Source organism: Python bivittatus, unplaced genomic scaffold (genome assembly GCF_059951505.1).
Source record: "Python bivittatus isolate LINGU-HERP-01145 unplaced genomic scaffold, Pbiv_v1 ctg000080_np1212, whole genome shotgun sequence".
Classification (NCBI taxonomy): domain Eukaryota; kingdom Metazoa; phylum Chordata; class Lepidosauria; order Squamata; family Pythonidae; genus Python; species Python bivittatus.
Genome location: NW_028277035.1, coordinates 39,236,817 through 39,258,886, shown reverse-complemented (window position 1 = coordinate 39,258,886; position 22,070 = coordinate 39,236,817). Strand labels below are relative to the sequence as shown.

The 22,070-nt window shown below is 36.6% G+C and overlaps 1 protein-coding gene across 5 annotated transcripts; it reads left to right on the top strand.

Annotated features, from left to right (window-relative positions):
• The first annotated feature begins 32 nt into the window (after window positions 1–32).
• On the top strand, window positions 33–18,832 carry FAM114A2 (family with sequence similarity 114 member A2). Of its 5 annotated transcripts, none has more exons than XM_007434495.4 (15): window positions 33–74; window positions 660–718; window positions 2,764–2,957; window positions 3,768–3,867; window positions 5,190–5,285; window positions 5,852–5,964; window positions 7,688–7,822; window positions 7,994–8,152; window positions 8,583–8,718; window positions 9,350–9,426; window positions 11,686–11,814; window positions 12,009–12,148; window positions 14,000–14,072; window positions 14,607–14,660; window positions 15,645–18,832. In XM_007434495.4, exons 3-15 carry the CDS (start codon window positions 2,778–2,780, stop codon window positions 15,744–15,746), a joined length of 1,494 nt encoding a protein of 497 aa, XP_007434557.1. In that variant the 5' UTR covers window positions 33–74; window positions 660–718; window positions 2,764–2,777; the 3' UTR covers window positions 15,747–18,832. The 5 variants fall into 5 exon arrangements, with proteins under 5 accessions (XP_007434557.1, XP_015744622.1, XP_007434556.1 ...); XM_015889136.3 differs by having other exon boundaries at window positions 42–200; window positions 663–718; XM_007434494.4 differs by having other exon boundaries at window positions 42–200.
• The last annotated feature ends 3,238 nt before the right edge of the window (window positions 18,833–22,070 follow it).

Genomic DNA, 22,070 nt, shown 5'->3' with positions numbered 1-22,070 from the left:
GGCGCTCTTTCCTCCTCTCTCTATGGTGGAGGTGATTCGGCGTGTTGGGGGCCGTCGAGACGTGGCTGTTTCGGGTGAGAGATTTCCGTGGAGAAAAGAAAAAAGGAGGGCTGGTTGGAGCTTGTTCGTCTGCGAGCAGAGCCCGGAGAGGGCAGTCCCTACGCTTCGAGTTTCATGCTGTTATTTATATTTTATACAAGGTGTATTTCTATTACTTGGACGTGCCTTTTTATGTCTTCGCTGTTTTGCTCTGGCTAGGAACATTTATTCCCCTAGCTTCAGTTAGTGTTGATGCCAGTTACAATCCACGCCAGTGGGTGGAATAAATCTTCCCTTCAGGATGTGGTCTTTCTGATTGGGTGTATTCCTACTCCCCCTCCTTTACTGCTTGCCAGACTGTTGGTCTCTGGTCGTCTTGGGCTACAATTCCCAGGAAGGCAGTGGGCTGCTGGCCGGGGAGGATGGTAGTTGCAGTCTTTGGTGTTTGAAGGCTGCTGGGCTGAAGAAAGTTGATTTGCTGGAGTGTGTGTGTGTAAGACGTCTGTATTTACTTGCCCTACCCACAGATTCTCAGAGGACCCTTTTGTTTTAGATCTTGATCTTTCCCTTTCTCCTCTTCCCCCAAACCCACCACATAAAATGTTTTGGTGATCTGACAGAAGTAGCTGAGCTTGGACTGGAAATCACAGTTTGGCTGGAGTCCATCCTCTAAATTCAGGTTGGTGTTTCTGTTCTTTCTCGTATCAAAGATTACATCCTGAACAAAGTGGCTTTTATATCTTACACTGCCCTTTACTTACTCCTACTCCTTACTCCTTACTTACTCCTACTTCTTTCTCCTCCTTCCTCTTCGATAGCCACATTTCCTCCCTTCTCCACATCATTTTTCCCCCCTTTTCCTGTCTGTCTTAGATAAAGTAGTATCACTAAAGTCTCTGCACATTATGTAACACTGATGTAATACTCTTAAATATCAACAGTTGGCTGAAAGGTGGGGTATCACTAAATGTGCATAAGAACAGCACAAGTCTGGAAAATAAGATAGGTGTCATGCTGTGCTGGGAAGATTACCTGAAGGGAACACAAAGAAATGTGAGGGATGGTTGAGGGACACCAGCTTAATGTATTATCTTTTATTTTCTTTATAAAAAACGAATCTCTAAGATGATCTCATATGTTAACTTCTGACTTCTTTCCCACCCTTGTCATGTGTAATGTGGGTTGTATTAAGGCAACTTGGCATATCCCTTGGGATGATGTCATCATCCACATGTTGAATGAAAGCTGTATAGGACTTGCTCCAAGAGACATAGAATAGCTATCTATTACTTAAGTTATTCATACTCTTCCATTTTCATATAGTCAACACAAAATAACAAAACAAAGCCCAAGAGGGGCAGAATATGCAACAACAACAGCCCATATTAATTTAAAAATGCAGGAGGCTAACAGGGAGGGAACAAGATAGATCTCTTAATGAAAGAATTTTCAAAGTCTAAGTGAAGTAGAAGGGAAGAACATGTTTTGTTCCATGCAAATAATTGTTTTATTATTTATTTATTTATTTTAAATAAATGTATTTAAATAAACTTTGAATCAATAGCAGAACTTATTTAGCTGAACTAAATAAGCAAAATAATGGTAAACATTATCTAAGATACTTTGGTCCTAAATCATATAATACTGTAAAATTATAACCAATATTTTGAATAGGACCTTGAAAGAAATATGAAGCCTTTGCTGTTGTTTCAGCAGTATAATTATGTGCTTTTGGAACCCAATTTTGGCTTAATAGCTTTCTTGCCATCATGGGCTGAAACCTCTGGGCATTTAAAAGAAACATTTAGAACTGCTACTGTAGGATAAATTGGACATTTCTAGCCACAGGTGCACATGGTGTACAGGATCAAAACTGGGAAGAATAATTATATCTAATATGACTTATCTGTTCACAATACTCTTGGTTTTATGAGTGTGTAGAGTTTAAGAATTGCTGTCATATGGGAAGCTCTATTTATGTTTCCATTGAGGTTATTTGTGTTATTAAAAACACATCTGCTACAAAATGCATAATTAATGTGTTATGTTATCTGATTGCTTTGCAATCAATTTCAAAGCCATTCTAATTATTAATTTATATGTATGCCAAACAAAGGACTTATTATTATTTCTCCCCTACCTGCTGGCTTAAAGGAGGTAAAACTAGTTAGGTATTTAAGAATGGAATTATGAATCTAGAAAGTCTCAGTAAAAGGGTTGTATTTTCCCAATGGAATTGAAATAACCAATAATTATTCTAATAAGCCTATTATTTATGCCTCAAAGGGCAATTTAGAGTAATATTTATCTAACCATTGTGCTTGGAACTGTACAACTACTGCTTGAGTTGTAGCCCTGTACAAACCATTGAATCAGAGATGCTTGCTTCTGAGTAAACATGCATAAGATTGTATTGTGTATGTGCTTTAATATTTATAATTGCTTTCTCAGTTATCTGATGTTTAGATTGTGTGGAAAGTAGTTCATTAGTAAGTAATGAACTACTTTCTATCAACCTCATTTTGCAGGTGAATTGCGATATGGGTTTTCTGGAAAATTTTCTGCTATCTCCAAACTCAGATCTCATCTTGCATGTTTAGTAGTATGTAAAATGTTTTACTGTGCTGATGTGCTTTTTCAAATAGTCAAAAGGACTCAATTAAGTTAAACAATATGTCACATTAAGCTAATATAAATATTTATAATAATTATTTATAAAACTAGGATATGCTTTGGTCATGTCCCAAATGGAAAATGAATCTCTGAGAGAAGATGTATGTGAAGCTGATGAAAATGTGCAGAAGACAACGGACGCAGAACTGACCAAGAATAATGGAGTGGAAGCTGAGCCTACGTTCATGACCCAGAAAAGACCAGAAACCAAATTCACTGAGCTCAATGCAGCACAAGAGCCACAGGTGCAAAATATACTAGTATTTATGCTAAAATCTGCCAGTAAATTCCCATTTTATCTCAAAATATTCACTCTTCATTATCTTCCAAAGCAAAACTTGGGTGGTGGGGAGGCTACAAAAGTCAGTGATTCTAATTCTGCAATTTAAACAGAATCTATAAATTTCAGTCTGCATTGGACTGATCTCTGTCTGAGTTCTTAAGAAAGATAAACATATCATATGCAACCAAATTAATTACATGATGATGTATTGTTATCTTAAGACCCTAAATCAGAATAAGTAATAAAGGTGAATTATGTATCCTTACTTTTTCCATCATTAATTTGCTTGCACAGGTGACTATAACTGCTGAAACACAGAAATAAACATGCAACATATTTTCTTATACTTGACCAAATTGATTCACATGAGATGAAGAGTTGCATTAACACAGTATAGTTAACAAATGAAAATGTTTTTTCTCATAGTACTGATAAATTTGAGGACTGTATATAACTATATCTTTAATATAATATTTTTGTAAATAATGTTTCTTATATTAATACAATTTCCTTTCATTTGGAATGGAACTTACTATTTTTTATTTGAATTCCTATCAGATCTTTCCCCACTAAGCATCCAAGTTTACTAACAGGAAGAAAACCCTCATACAATGCTATTGAAAGTGTGTACTGTAAAATAGAGAGGATTTAAAAATGTATTCTTTATTTTCTTCCCTATGTTGATTACCTTTGCTAGAAATTAGTTTTAATAATTTGGTTATTAAAAAAAGGAATAAGTGAATATCTGCTTACCTTGCTCTCTTTCACTCAGGTCTCAGGTTCCACTGAGAAGACACAAACAGGATGGGGATATTGGGGAAACTGGGGAAAATCATTGCTTTCAAGTGCTTCTGCTACAATGGCTACTGTTGGTAAGAATAGCTAAAACGTAGCAGTGCCATAGAACTCGCATTACAAATCAAATGAAGTATCTTTTCTAGTTTTTTCTTTCTTTCAGAAGTTAATGGTGGCAAACACAAAATACTTTATGAAAAGTAAAGAAAAATATTGAGCAAGATCAAAAGATTTTTTTAAAAAGTATGTATTTATATAACAATAAATATATCTTGTCCTTCTGATCACTCAACCAACTCAAATGTACATAGCTTTTACAAGCTGTTAAAGGTTTATATGTTATTTCTAACTGAGAATATAAAGAAATAAGCTAATGGCTAAACTGAGCAAAACATTAGAATAATGCATCCTATTGACTTTTATTTGGTTTGCTTGGGGAATTCAGGCAGATCTAGAGAAGGCCCCAGCCTTTCTGTCATCAGCAAACAATAGATACATTGTCACACAGCTAGAAACACCCAGCCATAGGAAAGCTTTCTCTCTTGCCCAGTGTCATGCTCTCCCCTCTGCAGTACTGGAGGGCAAATATAAAATTGTGCAGCTGTGGTTCGGGAGAGGTGCAAACCACGGAATATATTCTTCTTTGTTGCTCGTTTTATAGAGACATTTGAACCAGATTTATCCTCCCTCTGATCAGTTATCCTGATTGCTCAGACTTGGCCTATGCCCAGATGCTGCTGACAAATGACCTGCCATTTATTACAGTGCACGTGGCTAGGTTTTGTGCAGCAGTATGTAAGATCTGCTGGACCTGGATAGGCCAAGCTGCTGCTCCACATATGTATTTTATGTAATTTTAGATATTACCAAATTTTATGTAACTTCAGATAGTATCACACTCCAGGTAAATTTTAGATATCATCTAAATTTTATAAATATAAAATTATAAATTTTAGATGCCACATTTTATGTATTTTATGTAATTTTGGATATTATCAAATTTTATGCAACTTCAGATATCACACTCTATGTAAATTTTAGATATATTTTTGTAATTTTACAAATTGTCATATTTTATGTAATTTTAGATATTATCTCATTTATAGCCTAGACATAGATTGCTCCTTTTGGCTCTTACCCATGGGTCCTAGTCAGGTTATTTTACAGATGTATTTTAATTTTGTCTCAAATTTTATTTACTGGCTTAAGATAGATTTGTAGGTGCTTACTGATCACTCATGAACACACTTCTTGTACTGGACTAAGACTGTTAATAAAATAATCTCTGCCAAAAAAAAAAAAACTCTCTCTCTGCATCCTACTGACTTTTATTTCGCTTGCTTGGGAAATTCATCTTATTTTTTCCTTAGGGTTAAAATTATCTCTCTGCTTTCTCTAGGTCATGGAATCTCAAATGTCATTGAAAAAGCAGAGACATCCCTAGGGATCCCCAATCCTAGTGACTTATCGTCTGAGGCCAAAGATGCAATAAAAGGTCAGATTTTATCTTAGCAAATAAAATATTTAAATATTATTATTTATATATCATGAAGTTTGCTACTTGAGGTGCTGGTGAAAGAAGGTGCTGTATTAGCGGCATTACTTCTAATCTGAAGTAATTTGTGCTCTATTACAGACAAACTGAGCATCAGGTTGTCATATTACTGCCAAATAATGAGACTTACAAATAATGGTGTTGCTTGTGTCTTAGAACTCTGTATATCCTGGAGGAAAAGAACCTGCAATCTTCGTATTACTTTATTCTGGCAATAAAATTTATGCCTTGCATTTGGACAAACCTTCGCTTTTGTGTGGTGTGAAGATAGTGGAGTTTTAATTTTTGAAACCAGTTTAGATAGAAATACATGTTTATAACTGACAGCATGAGCTACTGGTTAGATTCAGAGAGTTGCTATCTTAGTTTCATATGCCCACAGAGGGCTTAGGACAATTTGAAATGTTCAAAGGCATTCTTGAAACCAAATAGCTCTGAACAATGCAAGGTCCGGTTTCTGTTCATAGTGCAAATATATAATACTTAAATGAATGCTTTTGTTTCAGAAAGCCAAGAATCTGAAGAAGTGAGTGATGGCAAGGAAGAGACTGAAAATCTCTCACCTATCAGTGGTGCATTTGGAATGTTTTCTACCATTTCTTCTGCGGTTCAGAGCACAGTGAGTGAGAATGAAAGAGTTATGTTAACATTTGTCTTATTTTGATCTTGCTGTGCTCTCAGTTCATGCTGTCAGCCCTTCAAGGTAGACCAGATCAGGAAACAGATTTCCCAGAAAGACTGGAACTATACTTTATTGAGATTGGCTATAATAACAAGATCTTGCAAGTCTGCCTGCATTGTTCCTTCCCTCTTATACCCCTGAGAGTTGGGGGTGGGGGCTCGTTTGAGTCTCTTTGTAACATTCTCCCGCTTCACTGGACTTAGCATGTGTTTCTTCGGTACCTGGCATTTCCTTCTCCAACTTCCAACCTTCTCCCTGGCTCTCTAGAGGTTCATTACATAGTCAATCAGGGGTGCAGTTCTTTTTTACTCTTTGTGATCTCTAATTTGTTTATTGTCAGTAAGTTATTTGTGGCCTGTTTAGGATTCCTGAATTACAAGCTTTTTCCTATCATAAAGGATTAGACTAATCATGGGCATTTGGCAAATTCTTCAACTGACATTTGAAATTTAATTGGACTAGAGTGAAAGGGGTATATAAACTTAATAGTCTATGAATTTCACTAACAGTTAGTCAAGTTGCTGAGCTTTACAACTTGGTTTGGAATAAAAATGTAATGTATTTACAAAGCACTAGTATTTGAATGTTATTATTTCATGTTTAGTTGTTTTATAACTTGCTTTTCTGAATAGAAATTCTCATAAAGCAAAATACAACATACCTTAAAATGCAAAGATATACTGAAGACATAATCAGAAATCATTAAAATATAGAATGAGATAAAATACTAATTAAAAGTAGCCAATTTATATATTTTTCATATTTTTAAACCCCCTCCCCACCTTCCTAGATGACTCAGGGTAGCATACAAATTGGAAATCAAAGAAATAATACAACGTCAGACAACAGAAAAGACACCAGTGAACCCAGTGGAAAAAAACAGAAGAACCTCTCACAAAGGGAGTCTACAACCTACCTTAGCCCAAAACCTGGGGAATAAGCTAGGTCCTCAAGGCTCATTTTAAGGAAAGCAGGGTTGGGAACATTTGCATCTCTGGGAGAATGCTGTTCCAGGGGGTAGGTATCATAGTAGAGAAGGCATGCTTTATGGATCCTATCAGATGGCATCGTTTAATAGATGGGATCCGTAGCATGACAACTCTGCCTGATCTTACAGGATGGGAAGAAAGAATGGGAGAGAGATGGCCCCTCAAATTACTAGGCCCTACACTGTGTACAAAACTGCTGAGTTCTGTACCAGCTGAAGCTTCTGGGTGGTCTTCAAGGCATAGTGTTAGGGTTAGGGTTAACCCTAACCCTCATGTAGAGTGCATTGCAGTACAGTAGGGTAATCAAGATATGTTGCTATTTCCTAAAGAAAATGTTCTTTGCTGGACTGATCTGAAGTAAGTCAGACTAAAGCTGAGTGTTGGTATGCTCATAGAACATTTGTTTAAACACAGCCAGTTCAAACATTATAAATGCATGCTTTGGAAAATTCTTGCTTTCTGCATTCCACTGTCAGGATAGTTTCACCATTTATTTGTGTTCTGGCTTGCAACCTTGCTTCCTAAGGAAAATGATATAAATCCATCCTGTACTTTGAACCTTTGGCTTCCAGAAGTTCCAGCATGCATTTATATCTCTGTCATAAAATCTTGTCATTCTTTCAAAGTGATATCTGAGTTTCTCTTAAAAAGTGCAAATCCATTTTTTTTAGGGGAAGACAGTTATAAGTGGAAGTTTGGATGCATTAGAATACATTGGGAAAAAGACTATGGATGTGATAGCTGAAGGTGACCCTGGATTTAGGAAAACGAAAGGTTTGATGAGCAGAAATTCCACACTATCTCAGGTATGGATTTCCCACACAAAACCTGGGAATGATTTCTTTCTGGATCCTCTTACTAACAAATTATCAATCAACAAAATAGTTCATGGCAGAGCACAAATTTCTACGCTTCTGCCTTTTTTCTCTCCATGCTTTTCTAATGCTGTTATCACACTTCACCTTTTTTATTTGTAGGTCTTACGAGAGGCAAAGGAGAGAGAACAACTGAGGGCAGCTACTGAGGTTTCCATGACTACAGAAAAGAAAGCACATTATGGACTGCTTTTTGATGAGTTTCAGGGTCTTTCTCATTTGGAAGCCTTAGAGATGCTTTCCAGGGAGAGTGAATCAAAGGTAAATGACCTTAAGCTTTTTTTTTTTTTTTTGCAATTGAGGAGGAATAAGAATAGGGATCTATATAAACTCTGAGAGATAAATCCATTTACAGATTCCTTGCAGCACCAGTAAATAAAAGCCAATCAAAGCAGGAGAAAAGGCTTTTTCCTATAGTACCTGTTCCTCCTCTCTGCCTTAGGTAGGGCAGTGTGTTTTTAAGTAAGTGCTTTCTCAGGCTTTGTTATTCTGACTGGGATAGTCCAAAGAAAATCAGTTTCATTGTATGATATGATGGGAACACAAGTATATGGAAACTCTCTGCTCTTTGCTCCCCTTTTCAAAGGAAGTATTTTTTTATTACTCAGTCTATTTTTGATGCTGATGCTGTATTTCTCATATCAGATGTAAAGCTAGCAGGTCTACAGTTCTCATTGTATTTTTCAATCAGGTGAAATCTGTTATAAATACACTTTCTGGGGAGGAGTTTGATACTTTAAAGGCAGAGCTGGAAAAGCTTAAAGAAGCATTTTCATTAGCTGAATTTGATGATGATGAAGATGAAGATGAAAATGAAGAAAAGAGAGGTAATTATGGGGATCCAACCCTTGGATACTAGCTGTGCATTAGTATATAAAGGCCTCTTGAAGTGACTGATTTAGTTTTCTAGCATTCAGTCATTAAAATAATGCTTATATTTTAGAGGCTCCAGCTTTTCAGTGGTCATGTGAAATAAATAAATAAAAGATATTAAGAGCTTCCGCATCTTTTAATGCTGTGCTCTTCTTAGTACTGGATAATTATCTAAATTTAAATGAATGACCAAATGACAGTATGGGACTTCCTTAACTAACATGATGTAGAGAGAAACTCAGTGGTGATAGTGGCTGACTGGAACCTTAGGGTGGAGACTTATATGGTTCCTGCTTCTATGGATCAGGCAGGTTGTATGTGAAGAAGAAGAAGAGAATGTAGATTGCTAGTATTACGTTGGTTGCACAGCTCTTGACATGAACTTGTTCCCTCTGGAAAACATCAAGAGACCCCTGTCTTTTGATCACAAAGTTTATTAAAGAGTGTGTGCATGTTCTGAAAGGTTATTAAAGAGTGTGTGCATGTTCTGAAGGACAGAGGTATGCCCCATCTAGGTAATCAAAAGCAACTAACAAGGCTATGTGTAATTTTGAAAATATACAATCTATTTCCTGTTGTCTTTAGAAGAAGATTTCACAAATGAAGTGGGTATACTCTTTTCACAACTGTGTGTCTCTCTAAAACCAGTGAAGTTGCTCCAAGTGAGTAAATACTTGTTTTTGGCTTTTAAGATTATGTATAGAGCTGTTCTGGAAGTAGCTTGGGCTTCTGAAATGTGGTAGTTTGTATTAGCTAAACTATCTTTTATATTGATGGCATATAACAGCAGTTGAAGGAATTTTGCAACTTAGAATATCAAATATTAGTACTCTTGTATTTTTCAACAATGTACATCCTTCAAGCTGGCTCTGTTAGTGTCCATATTTTTATAGCTTTTTAAAATATCCAGGATCTAAGCTAACTAAACTTAATTTCTGGGTATTGGCTTGTCATCTTTTAGGTTTTACAGTATATGGTAAAGTTTAAAAAGTAACTCAAGGCAATACACAAAGTAAAAAAAATTTCTACTTCAAAGTAATGGGTTAATAGAAATAGAGTGAGACAGAAAATACATTTTATTTTGAGTTTCAGACAAAACAGCTCCACATGAACTTTCATATGAATATTCTACTCTAGCTGTCCTGCAGTATCACAAAACTCAAAATGGTTCAAGTGTTTTGTACTGTGTCCTGAAAAAAACCAAAATATTTTGACTCCTATGATTGGAGTCAAATCAAACAATGGGAACTGAGGGCCAGCTCCCGCTGCCTTGTGTTTTACAAAAGGACCAGAGGAATAAGGGGGATTGTGGTTCATGCATCTGCGACCCCAAGCCACAAAGCAGCAGTACAGTTGTGGGGCTTAGGACCGTTGGAATATTTTAAATGGCAGTACTCAGAATAACCAGATTTTGTTCAGTCTTAAAGTAAAACTCCTGAAACATACGCTTTTTGTTTCAAGCTTAAACACTCAAAGCAGCCATTTCCAGTCAGAATATTTCAAGGTTAAAGACATACTTCCTTGCAGTAATGTGCAGAACCACTGGGTGGCACTGTTTTCCAGAATAGAATGAAAAAGCTCCAGTTTCTGGGATGTATTACAGTATGCCAACATATCGCATGGTGTTAATTGTTAAAGGGGGGGGGAGACCTTATTTTTAAAAGATTCACTTACTAAAAGCAATTCATCTTTTCTTGATTCGTAAATGTTTTCATTAATTCAAGCTATATATGTTTGTAGTAGGGGTATGCAGATTGGCTCCGATCTGTAATTGCCAATTCGGTTAGAATCATCAGATTGAAGCAGTTGAACAGTTCAATCTATATTGTCAGTTCAGTTTGGAGATTTGAGCTTTTTCTGTACCTCACCCATTCAAGATAAATCTGACTCAATTGCCATTCATTTTCTTTCTCTGATTATAAAAACAACAACCAGAATATATTCCTCTGGCTTGGAAAGTTTACATTGTACATACTGATATATAATCATCTTGTGCATACTTATATACGAGTATTACATGTTCATATAAACTGTTAGATGTACGAAATATCTTTAGCTTGGGTGAGATGGGGGAGTGGGGTTTCACTGGCCACAGGAACAGTGGTTGCTTTTACACCTTACACTTAGCCATGATGTTATTTATTTATTTTTGGCTTTGCTTGATGTACAAACCACACCCTAGGTTTGTGATTTGTAAGTTAATGGCTTAGCGTTAAATGTGAAGCCAGACCATGAGAATTATGTTAACCCAGTCGCTGCACTATACCCTTCCCCCAACAAGCAAGGAGAAAGAAAAACGGGGCTGAGCTGCTTCAGTCCTGAATGGGGAAGATTACAGACCTCAACATTATGCTGCAGCATTCATATATGTAAGCTATTTTCCAGAACTTTATTCCACACCAGTATGACCAAACAACTGTAATGGGGTTGTGCAGATAGAAGCAGTTTTGATTTTCAGTGGCTTGAGGTGGGAAGGCAGGGAGCGATTCGTGTAAACCATGAATAGTGACCACTTACTTCTAAGGAGCTGTGTTGTGGTGGAGATACACTGCTTGTACTCTCCTCATGGATATGAGGTTAACTTGATATTTTGCTGCAGATTGTGAATGGAGAACATGAAGCCTTATAGATATTGCTATCTCCAGCATCTTTCCTCACTGGTCATGTTGGCTGGGGGATCCTGGTAGTTCAGCCATATCTGGAGGGTTAAATGTTCCCCCCCATATCTCTGTAAGGAAAATAATGTATTTCTTCAAAGAAATCAGTTTCCTTTTCATGTAGCTGACATTTTGTTATCACCACCACATGAGAACAATGATGGCTTACTGCTGGGATACTTTTACTTTTTCTGTGTGGAGTCTGGATAGGGGCATTCTTCTGATCAGCAATATGTTGATGTATCTCTCTTTACTCTTGGGCAGGCAAAGAACTCTGCTCATGAATTAATTAAAAACCTCAATATGCAAATGGTCAAAGAAGCAGGACAGCATGAAGGAGACCAGCAAGTGGGCTCAGGAGATACTGAACAAGAGAATAAAAAGTCAGTGGAGGTAATAATTTTAATCAAAAGAATGCTGCAGTACAATTTAAATGGATGCATCTATCTAAGAGCTACCATCATATTCCTTCATCCTTAAGCTATGATCTCCACATGAAGTCTTTGGGGTGGAATTGGATGTGAAACTAATGTCTTGACTTCCTCTTTTAAAGAAAGCAGACTGACATCTACTTCCAACTTCTGCAGGATATTCACATGATTGCAGTCAGAAGCCTGGCTGAGATGACAGCTTATTCCATTGAAATGTTCCACAAAACTGCAGCATTGGTTCTTCATGGGCAAAAAGAAGATGTGTTGGCCATAAACCGAGCTAAAACCCTTTCCCAGTAAGACTAATCACTCTTGACTTCTATATTTCTTTCCCTTCTCCTCAAAAATATAAAGACATTAACAAGTACCTGGTTCCTGCTAACTAATCTTGTTTTAGGACAGTGGAGTAAAAGCCCAAACAATCTCCTACTCAACTCTCACCTCTGTATGTATGTCCATAGCTTGTTAACACAGTGCCACGGAAAGTCTCAGGCCCTTACAAGAGTTCCCATACTTCCTGCAGGTATTGTCCTTACTACCATGCTTACAGGCCGCCTTCTGTTTACTTATGGTTCTGAGAGGTTACAGAGTTCTTTCAACAGTTTGAATGTTTTCCTTCAGTTGAGCCTTCTTATTTCTCTTTATTTCTGTCTCCAAATTTTGATATGACAATCAAAATCTCCATGCCCTACTAATCTATCACTGGAAATTAAGAAATGAGTACACCCTCTACTCATTTAGTGACTCTGTTCACTTCCAATGACTTGGTCATTAAGTGAAATGGTCACTAAGTGAACATGTGACAGAATGAGAGAGGGAGACACTGCAAAGATCACTGGTTGCTGCCCTCTGATTCAGATAAACTTCTCTTATATGGTGTCCTGTGTCTGACCCATTCCCCCCCCTTTTTTTTTGCCCCTTGCAGGGTAGAGAGATTGCTTAAACAAGTTCTCTCTTCCTGAGCTGTTTTTCCCTGCAGAGCAGTGCTTCCCTGAAAAGTGCTCACTGCAAGTTAACAAGCTCAGCTCTGTGACCTTAATTAGTTGATTAGAACTCTCTGCCCCCCTGCCCTGCTGCCTGAAGCTGACCAGACCTTAATCAGTTTCACACTGAAGGCTTTTTTGTCAGGTGCATAAAATTTGGTTGTAAATGTGTGCATTGGTCAGAAAATGAATTTTTTTATTACTGTTTATTACTGTCATATTTGTGAACGGTCACTGAGGTAATCGCTAAATGAGGAGTGGTTATATATAGTTTTCTGATTGACAGAACTGGATGTTTGTGGATATATTCCCCCAACCCCCTTTCTGAGGAAGTGAAGTCTGACAAATTTTAAATGAATAGGTTCAGGTAGTTCTGTGCAATAACACATTTAAAAATTACCTGTCCCACAAGAAGATACATATGTCCCTTTGTTCTTTTCTATACAATTTGTATGAAAATAGTTTATATCGCAATGATCTTTTGTTGGAAATCTGCTAAATTTTGGGACAGGTGCAGGGCTTAAGCGCAGAATGAACAGCAGTACAAAGCTTTTATAATTTTGCTCAGTACCAGCCATGGGAGGATAATGGGTGAGATGCTTGTGGTGGCAGTGAGCATACAGCATCTTTCAAGGAAGCATTCGGTGCCATACCCTCTCAGGTCTCACTGGCATCAGTATTTTTAAAGCGATATTCTTGCTCCCGGGAGAGAGAAGTAATAAAGAGCACTAAATAATGCAACAATCTTGCACCATTCTTTTTTCAACATCTCTCCCAGAAAGTACATCAGTTTGATAACTCTGATAGAAGAATTTACTGTGATTAGAAGCTAAACTGTCCTCATCGCCTCTCTTCCTTCTGTCTTACATAAAGAGCTAAAGGAAATATTTGCAGGTTAATTGTCTGTGTCTCCAAATCCCTTCAAATCACCAGGGAAGTCTTAGAACTTGCTTTAGAATGGCTTGGTTTTCTAGTCATGTATTTTTCAAATCAGCTCTTTATGGCAAAATCCAAAGTATGTTCTCAGGCACACAACTTGCAAATTATTCAAGATATTTAGAGACTCACTGAAAGCTTGTAGATTTTCCTTAGTCCTATACCTGGTTAAAAAAAGCATTGAATAAAAGAAAATATAAAACTTATTTATGGTGTATTCTTTTTTAGAATGACCATCATGCTGTGCAAAGAATTATCATCTCTCTCTAAAGAATTTGCTACGTGCTTAACAGCTACAGGGGTAAGATGCTCTACAATGCCTAGTAGTGAAAGGCTTGTCATGAGAAAACAGAAAGTTCAAACTGCAGGATGCCTTTGCTATTTGCCATATTACTGTTCTTGTTTTACGCTATTATTAAAGAAGGGCATCCTGCAATTTTCCATAACTGCTACAATTAGTATAATGTTTTACTTTGCTTTCTTAGTAAAATATTAGAGTTTACCATTTTTAAAGGATTTTTTTTTCAGGTAAATCAGTAATGGCCATTAGGATTGGACACTTTCATAGATTTCTTTGTATCAGTTGCTTCCTCTATTTTGCTTTAGATGCTCATATTACTAGTATATTCTGAGAGGATCCATGCCAGTTACTTAGCATCATTTCCACTTTGGTTCTAAATACTGTATGCATCCATTTCAATAACATGGGGAATAGATTCTTAACTGATTTAAAAATCAGAGGTTTTGATTTAGTTTTAATTATGCAGGCTGTATTATGTTCAAGATTTTTTCTGCTTGGTTTTAAGATGCAACATAATATATCCAATCTTTCCAGGTAGAAGAGAAGGCTGATGTGCTTAACCCTTTAATCACTGGAGTGTTTTTGGAGGTCAGTTATATATGCAAATGATTGTGAGGGATGGGACTTAGATTCTGAAAAACCATTTAGAAATGGAGGGATCTGGCCTGATACAGCTGTGAAGCTAGAATCTGGTTCATATTACCTGTTTCTGAACTTTTATTGTGCAGAGAGTAGGGGAGTGCATAAAATGGCAAATGTGTTGGGGTGGGTTTTTTTTTTTTTGCTCAGGACAAAACAATTCTGCCAAGTTGGGATGAACAAGCTGAACAAATAAAGCATTTGGAACATGCACACTGCTTTGAGTTCATAACCCTTGAAACAGCTCAGGTCAGAATGGTCCACTTCAGAATTCTCTTCTGTGGTCAAAACAATTAGTTTTTGGTGCATAAAACAGCCAAGTTTTATTCTGAGCTCAGACAAACAAATCTCTTGGAACATGTGATCTGGACTTTTTGCTCAAACATTCAAAATGGCTGTTCACATTTCACAGCTGTTCACAGTTGAAGCACTTTGCAATATTCCTACAAAAATGTGATAGTGTCACATGATGTATTGCCCTAGATAATAAGGGTTATGAGCAATTTAGAGATTTTATGCAAAGGACCTTGGCTAGGGCTTCAAAACATAACCTTATCTTCATAGCATAACCTTGTATAGGCTAAATATATAACTATGAACATTAGTATCACATTCCCCAGTCTCCATCTAACTGACAAAATAGATAAATTGTGTGAATTAATTCCCATAGATTAGAACAAAACTGAAAGAGTGCAAAAATGTTTTAAAAAACAGATGGGTGAGTAGGTACAGCTTTAAATGAAGAATGGGCTACAATTTGTGCATGTAATACGCCTATGTTCCAATCAAGTTGCTTATATACCTTTTCTTGAATATTTATTTCACTAAAACAATTAATTAGAGAAGCCAAGTGAAATGCTGAACAAATTCTAATCTTTAGATTGTACAGGTGTTCTTTATTCATATGACTAGCTTTTTCATTCTCTTTTATAGGCTTCCAACAGTGCCTCTTATATCCAAGATGCCTTCCAGCTACTTTTGCCAGTGCTGCAGATCTCTCATATCCAGGCTCAGACAGAGTTATCTCAGCAATAAATCAAGTCTGACTAAACTGGAACATCACTTCCAATCTACCTGAATGAAAGTTCCCTGGTTCCATAAGAAGATGAAAGCATCTTAATGCAAATACAAATTAAGACAAATGCATTGACTTGTGGTTTGTCACTGACCAGAATAAGATGCTGAAAGGCCATGACGTAGCCACCTACATAGGTAGACAAGATGTCCTATAGAGTCCATAGGAAGTTTGTAATGTGACTTACTTTGTCATTTTGCTGGATAATGTTCTATCTACTTCTGCTCCTTAGACCTCCTGTGTTAAGCTCCTTGAGATGAGCATTATGAAGGAAAGACACGAGGTGCAAGGGATGCATAGCAGAACAATGTTCATGGATTGAGACCTTAGAGAGATTATTGGAGTCAGTAACTGCAGCAAATTGTATCATACTCACATTAAAAGCTATTTTAAGTAAAGTGCCTAGCACTCCAAAGAGATACTGAGAAAATAAGATTTGTTTTAAGTCATGTGAGTGATTTTTCAATTGTCCATTCTATGACCTGCAGATCCCAAAAGAAAAAAAAAACTAAAAAAACTGCTAAGATTGCAGCTCTCTATGTTATTGAAAGGGGAAATGGCCTATTTATACCTCTTAACTGGCTCCCCGGTAAGCCTGTATTTGAGTATACTTAAAGTGTGTAAAGTTTTTAATCAAATTAATTATCTGACCTTTTATTAAAGTATCCTCTCTATTAGTGCTAGTTTGGAGATAGATTTGGTATATTTTTTAAAAAAACTTTTATGTAATAGCATTTGATGTTTAGATGAACACATTTTGATAGACCTCCCTCAGCCAATAGATTTTCAGCATCCTACTTGTCTAGCAGAAAATAAAAGTAGCCAAGAAGGAGTTGACTCCATTTGGAAAAAAAAAAATAGGACTTTTGATGAACAAAGCTAACAAAGGGAAGTCCACAAATTGGATGCAGCATCTTGTTTTCCCATTTCAAGACTCTGAATACTTCTGTGAAAATAATTTTTCAGGGTTCTGGGATCTCTGCCTGAACTCCCAAATTGTGACTTAATACTTTTTGTCGTAACTCCAAAGACTTTAGGATACAATTACCCTTTTGTCCTTTTGTACAATTGTTACTTTGCACAATTTTGTCTTGTACCATTATGTATAAGTTTATTTACTTGTTCCTTCCTAGAATCCAAGTTCTCCTCAGGGGAATTCTACTAAGTTTTAGTTTTTCAACAAGCAGCTTGCTATGATTACAGTGATTTAAACACCACTTCAGCAAAGAAAAAGGAATTAAGATGAATTGCAACTTGTTTTGTTTTAGTGAATGTCCTTGCTGTTGCCTTTATCAGCATGTCTTCGTTTTAACTGCAGTTCGAAATTTCAATCTGGTTGCTTGTTGGTCTTGCAGTTACTAAATCATTTTATTGCCATATTATGGCATTAGCAAGGACAATGCACTTATGCGTGTATGTGTGTGTGTGTGTGTGTGTGTGTGTGTGTATATATATATATATATATATATATATATATATGCGTGTATATATATATTCATCAGAGCAAAAAAATCCTTTCTGTACAAATAAAGTATGCTTTTTTAGATAGTTTAATTTCTAGCAAGGAATCTATTTTGAATATGTATATGCACTATATTGTCTACTGAGAATAAATGTTTTGTGATGTAATAAGGAAAAAACTGCTTGTTAAATAGGTTGACCATAGGATACCTACAATTATCCATGTTCAGGTCAACAAAAGATTACTCACACATCCCATCTCAAAAGCTTTTCTGTTGAACATTATTGATCCTTCAGAAGAAGCAGTGGCAGCAGATAATCCTTTGGGGGTTCACCAGGGTACAGTGATTGGATGAGGAATTACCACTTCCATGTCCCATTAAATCTTGACTTACAGTGCCTGAGGTGCGGAGGTTGGAGAAGCTTTTCTGCTTTTCTTGTTCAGTTTCTTTTGCTTTTTCCTTTGCCCTTTCCATTTCTTTCTAGAAAGTAGAAAGCACTATATCCACTGCATGGCTGGGATAATTTTTTTTCTCTTTCTTAGAGCATGCCAGGGACCCACGAAGTTGTGGGTCCATGGTTTCCTTCCATCCCACCATTTGCATGGTGAATTTTCCATATGGAAGGCTTCCTGAGATAGACCCTCAATCTCCACCAAGGTCAGAGGGTTTCCACAATATTATACTATATAACCTTTGAGAAGCTTCCCAAAGGCTATAGCATTTTGAAAGAGACTACAATCTGTTAGTACCATGGATGAAGATATGGCAAGAGAAATTAGAATGTGTATGGGTTTGTGAAGCCTGTGATCAGAATTTTGTAGAAGTAGTTGGCTTCTCTTTGAGTCCTTACTAACAATACCTAAGCATGACAACAAAACTGACCAGTTTACTGTTAAATTACCAAAAAGTGGAAAGAAAGAGTGTCCCAAGAAGCTTAAATAACTTTAAGGACAAAAATCTGCAACAAATATCCAGTGTGCAAACTTCTGAAACTTGCTGAACTGTACTTTTTTGAAGAGACAACAGGAATCCAAACAATACATTAAAATATTATAGAATGCAATTTATTTCTAAGTCCTATTAAACATCTGCTTTTTTTTTTAATGGTAGCAATGTGGTGCGTCATTTCTTTAGAACATTAAATCTGGATAGAGCAAAATGCTTTTAGTAAAATAACTTACCTTTTTTTACCTTTGTTATTCATAGTTTTTTTCTCCATTTGGAATGGCATGTCCAGCATTAAATGAAATATTCCAAATCGAGATTTATCCTGTTATACATCAGAATTCAATAAATTGGTTTTATTTTCAATCCTTTTCATATTGATGCTTAATGCTGAAGCTGCCTTTTTTGATAAATAAAGCTGCACTGATGTATTGTCGAAGGCTTTCACGGCCGGCATACAATAGCTGGTGTGGGTCTTCCGGGCTGTGTGGCCGTGGTCTTGAAGTCTTGTTTCCTAAGCCCAGAAGACCCACACCAGCCATCAAAGCTGCACTGAGCTGATATATTCAGTGAACCTCCCACTATGACAGCAAAGATATTTGGTTTAATCACCATCAATAAACTTGGAATATACGTAACAGCTTTTGTCCCACATTGTGTCATTGCTCAATCAGATAAAATTCATTTGCTGTTTTCTTATTTTATTTGGATATATCATTTGGGTGCTTTTCATATTCAATTTGGAATTTCTCAGTTCTGGATAACTTTAGGTCATCCTTAAATGGCTGCTTTACTGTTCATTCCTCACACCCATTTATATGTAAAGTAAGTAAATAACACGACATAACCTGCTTTCACACATTTTATTGCTTATTCTTGTATGGAAGAAATCTGAATTGGTTCAAGGTAGTGGGAGTGATGGCAGAAGTGGTGAATATACGTACAGTATATGCATTTTGTTCCTCTACCTGTGTGAAGTTAGTACTTTCAATAATGCAGACCACCATATTGCTTTACTCTAATAAAAGAAAATAGCTCTCTGTTCAAATGGAACAATTGCACATTCTCTCCAACAGTTGCCCAGCCCTCGTTCCATTTTTAGATCTTTTCAAACCCATCATAGATCATATGAAATATTTTGCACCCGGTTGTAGAATTGAGAAGTCTGGTTATAGACTAGAGAGAAATGGTACTTCCAATTCATAAAAATGGCATGAAAGTAAAATGAGAAATGTAGTGGATTTATAGAGCCAGTTTGGTCTAGTGGTTAAGGCTCCAGGCTAGAAAGCAGGAGACTCAGAGTTCTAGTCCTGCCTTAGGCATGAAAGCCGGCTGGGTGACTTTGGGCAGTCACTCTCTCTCCACCTCCAGCGTCAGACTCGGGTGACAAGCTGATCAGCCAAATCCTGTCGCAACCAATGGAATGGCTACAGATTTGGATTTTTAAGAATATTTTGATTAAACTTAAATGAAAAAAAAGAAGAAGAAAAAGAAACCTGAAGCACCTTGTTATGCACTCCTATGCCCCATTTTTTGATTTTGGAATCAAGTCTAAATGTGCTCCCAAGTAAGCATACTTTCTTGGAAATATAGATGTTGTAAATGCTGAGTACATGTAATTAAATTTAACTGGATTATGTCTTCACTACCTATGCCTAGTTTAATCTCTTGCCATTTTTATTAGCCTGCATTGTTTCTGTTGTCTGCACTATTTTTCTTATGATATAAGGCTTCGGAGCAGTATTTTCCAAGCTTGGCAACTTTAAGAGGTGTAGACTTCAACTCCCAGAATTCCTCCCAGCTGGGGAATTCTGGGAGTTGATGTCCACACTTCTTAAGCTTGAAAAACAGTGCTTTAGAGCCTATAGATCATCTTCCAGAAGGTTTAGAAAGGGGTGAGATGAGTGATACTTACAATGAAATCCTCACATGGTTTTTACACTACTTGCCCATAGCACTACTTGCAGTAGCACTAACTTAAGTTTGGATTATATAAAACTGAGAAAACAACTTTTTATCTAAGGGAATTGTTTGCAAGCCAAAGAAACCTAAGATCCTGTGGCTGCATCAAGGATATTACACTGAGCAAGGGTTGAACCGAATGACCTTAAACCATCTTTTTATTTGTATAATTCTGTATTAAAGGAATGAGAAAAGAGAAAGCCCATCACTTCTTGTTCAAATAACTGCTTAAAAACAAAAGGGAGATTGCAGTACAATTAAATGGGGCTTATGAAATAGATCTGGCAAAGCAGAACAGATTGTAGTAGAAGAGGCCAGTTGCACAAATTATTATAGCAATATTTGCTAGAGCAAATGAGGCACAGGTTGCCCACTTGAAACATATGCTACAGCATGATCATCATTCTCCATCTTGGCTTTTGGCAACCTTTGCTCTGGACAGAATAAGCAGCAATGCTTTCTAACCCCCTCTTTGGCATGTTGGACATGCCAATTTTAATACTGAAAATGAAAGCCAACTGTGAACCATGGTTATTCGTTGGGACTTTTTTTTGTTGTTGTTGAAAAAATGGGTTGAAAAGCAGCTCTGGGAAATGATTGGTTTCATTCTCACAAAACAACATAATTCTAATGTTTAATGGGCTGCTTTTCCTATTTATACTTTATTTTCACACCAATCATTCTACAGAAGTGTGAACTGGTTCTCAATTATTGTATTATTCCTTATTTATAGTATGAAGCACCCTTCAAGCACTTCTGCTAAAAATAAATAGCTTAATTTGGAATGTTAATCTGATCAATCATTATGTAGTTATGTAAGAAACTGATCATCATTTACTCCAGAAAACCTGCTCTGCTCTGAATTTGATCTGTAACTTTGCACATACATGTAGGCTATTTTAGACATCTTCACAACATTTTTTCAATACTGACTCTAAACTCAATGGAACTCTTGCTGCTGTGGAAGAATCTCAGTTACAAACCCAGTTGCTTTCAAGATGTGTGCGCAGAAATTATTTAACTTCTAACTCTTCCTGATTTTGAATGATTGCTGAGATTTACGTAATCTCATCACTTGATCAATCAAGTAACCTCCCTGCTATTGTCTCTCTTTCTTGGGCAAATCTCTTGCAAAAAAGGAAGGGGAAAAGTAGAATGGTGAGTGAAAGAACTCTTCGGGATATTTATTTATTTATTTGTCAAATTTGTTTACAAAACAGTTAAAATCAATTAAAATTACAATATACAATAAATAGGAAATAAATAGTTCCAAGAATAGATATAAAATTAGCAGTCAGTCAGGGAGTGTCATCAAGGCGTCAGCCACCCCCAGGATTGGGTAAGGTTGTTGTCACCCCACGCAAGCTGGCAGAGCCAGGTCTTTAATCCTTACTGGAAAGCTGGGAGGGTAGGGGCCTGCCACACCTATTTGGAGAATATTCCAAAGGGCAATGGCAGAGAAGGTTATACTACTACTTTCCCAAATTATCTATCTATCTATCTATCTATCTATCTATCTATCTATCTATCTATCTATCTATCTATCTATCTATTCTACCTATCATCTACCTACCTACCCAGTTTTGAGAAAAGACTATTTTGGTCACATTGTATAAAGCAAATAGAGTGTGAATTTAGGTGTCATGAAGGAGCATGACAATCATAACTGAAGCTATAATTATGAATGATACTATTATATATTACCCCAGGAAGAGGCACTTTTCCCTTAGACACTAAAATAATTTAGGCAGTTTTTGGTATAATGCATTTGACAAGTTCTTGGTCAGTGCACTGTGCTCCATCATAGATACTACACTGAATTATTCTCAATGAGATTATAGGATTTGATAGCCATTTGTAGGGTAAGATAGAGAAATAAAGACAACCCATCTGACACCCAGGCCTGTCAAAACT

What these genes read in the sequence shown, in the direction of transcription:
- FAM114A2 (XM_007434495.4), top strand. Translation starts at nt 2,778, where the DNA reads ATGTCCCAAATGGAAAATGAATCTCTGAGAGAAGATGTATGTGAAGCT. An exon ending in TGCTACAATGGCTACTGTTG is followed by an intron (nt 3,868 to 5,189) that starts GTAAGAATAGCT and finishes TGCTTTCTCTAG; the next exon opens with GTCATGGAATCTCAAATGTC. An exon ending in CTTCTGCGGTTCAGAGCACA is followed by an intron (nt 5,965 to 7,687) that starts GTGAGTGAGAAT and finishes CATTTTTTTTAG; the next exon opens with GGGAAGACAGTTATAAGTGG.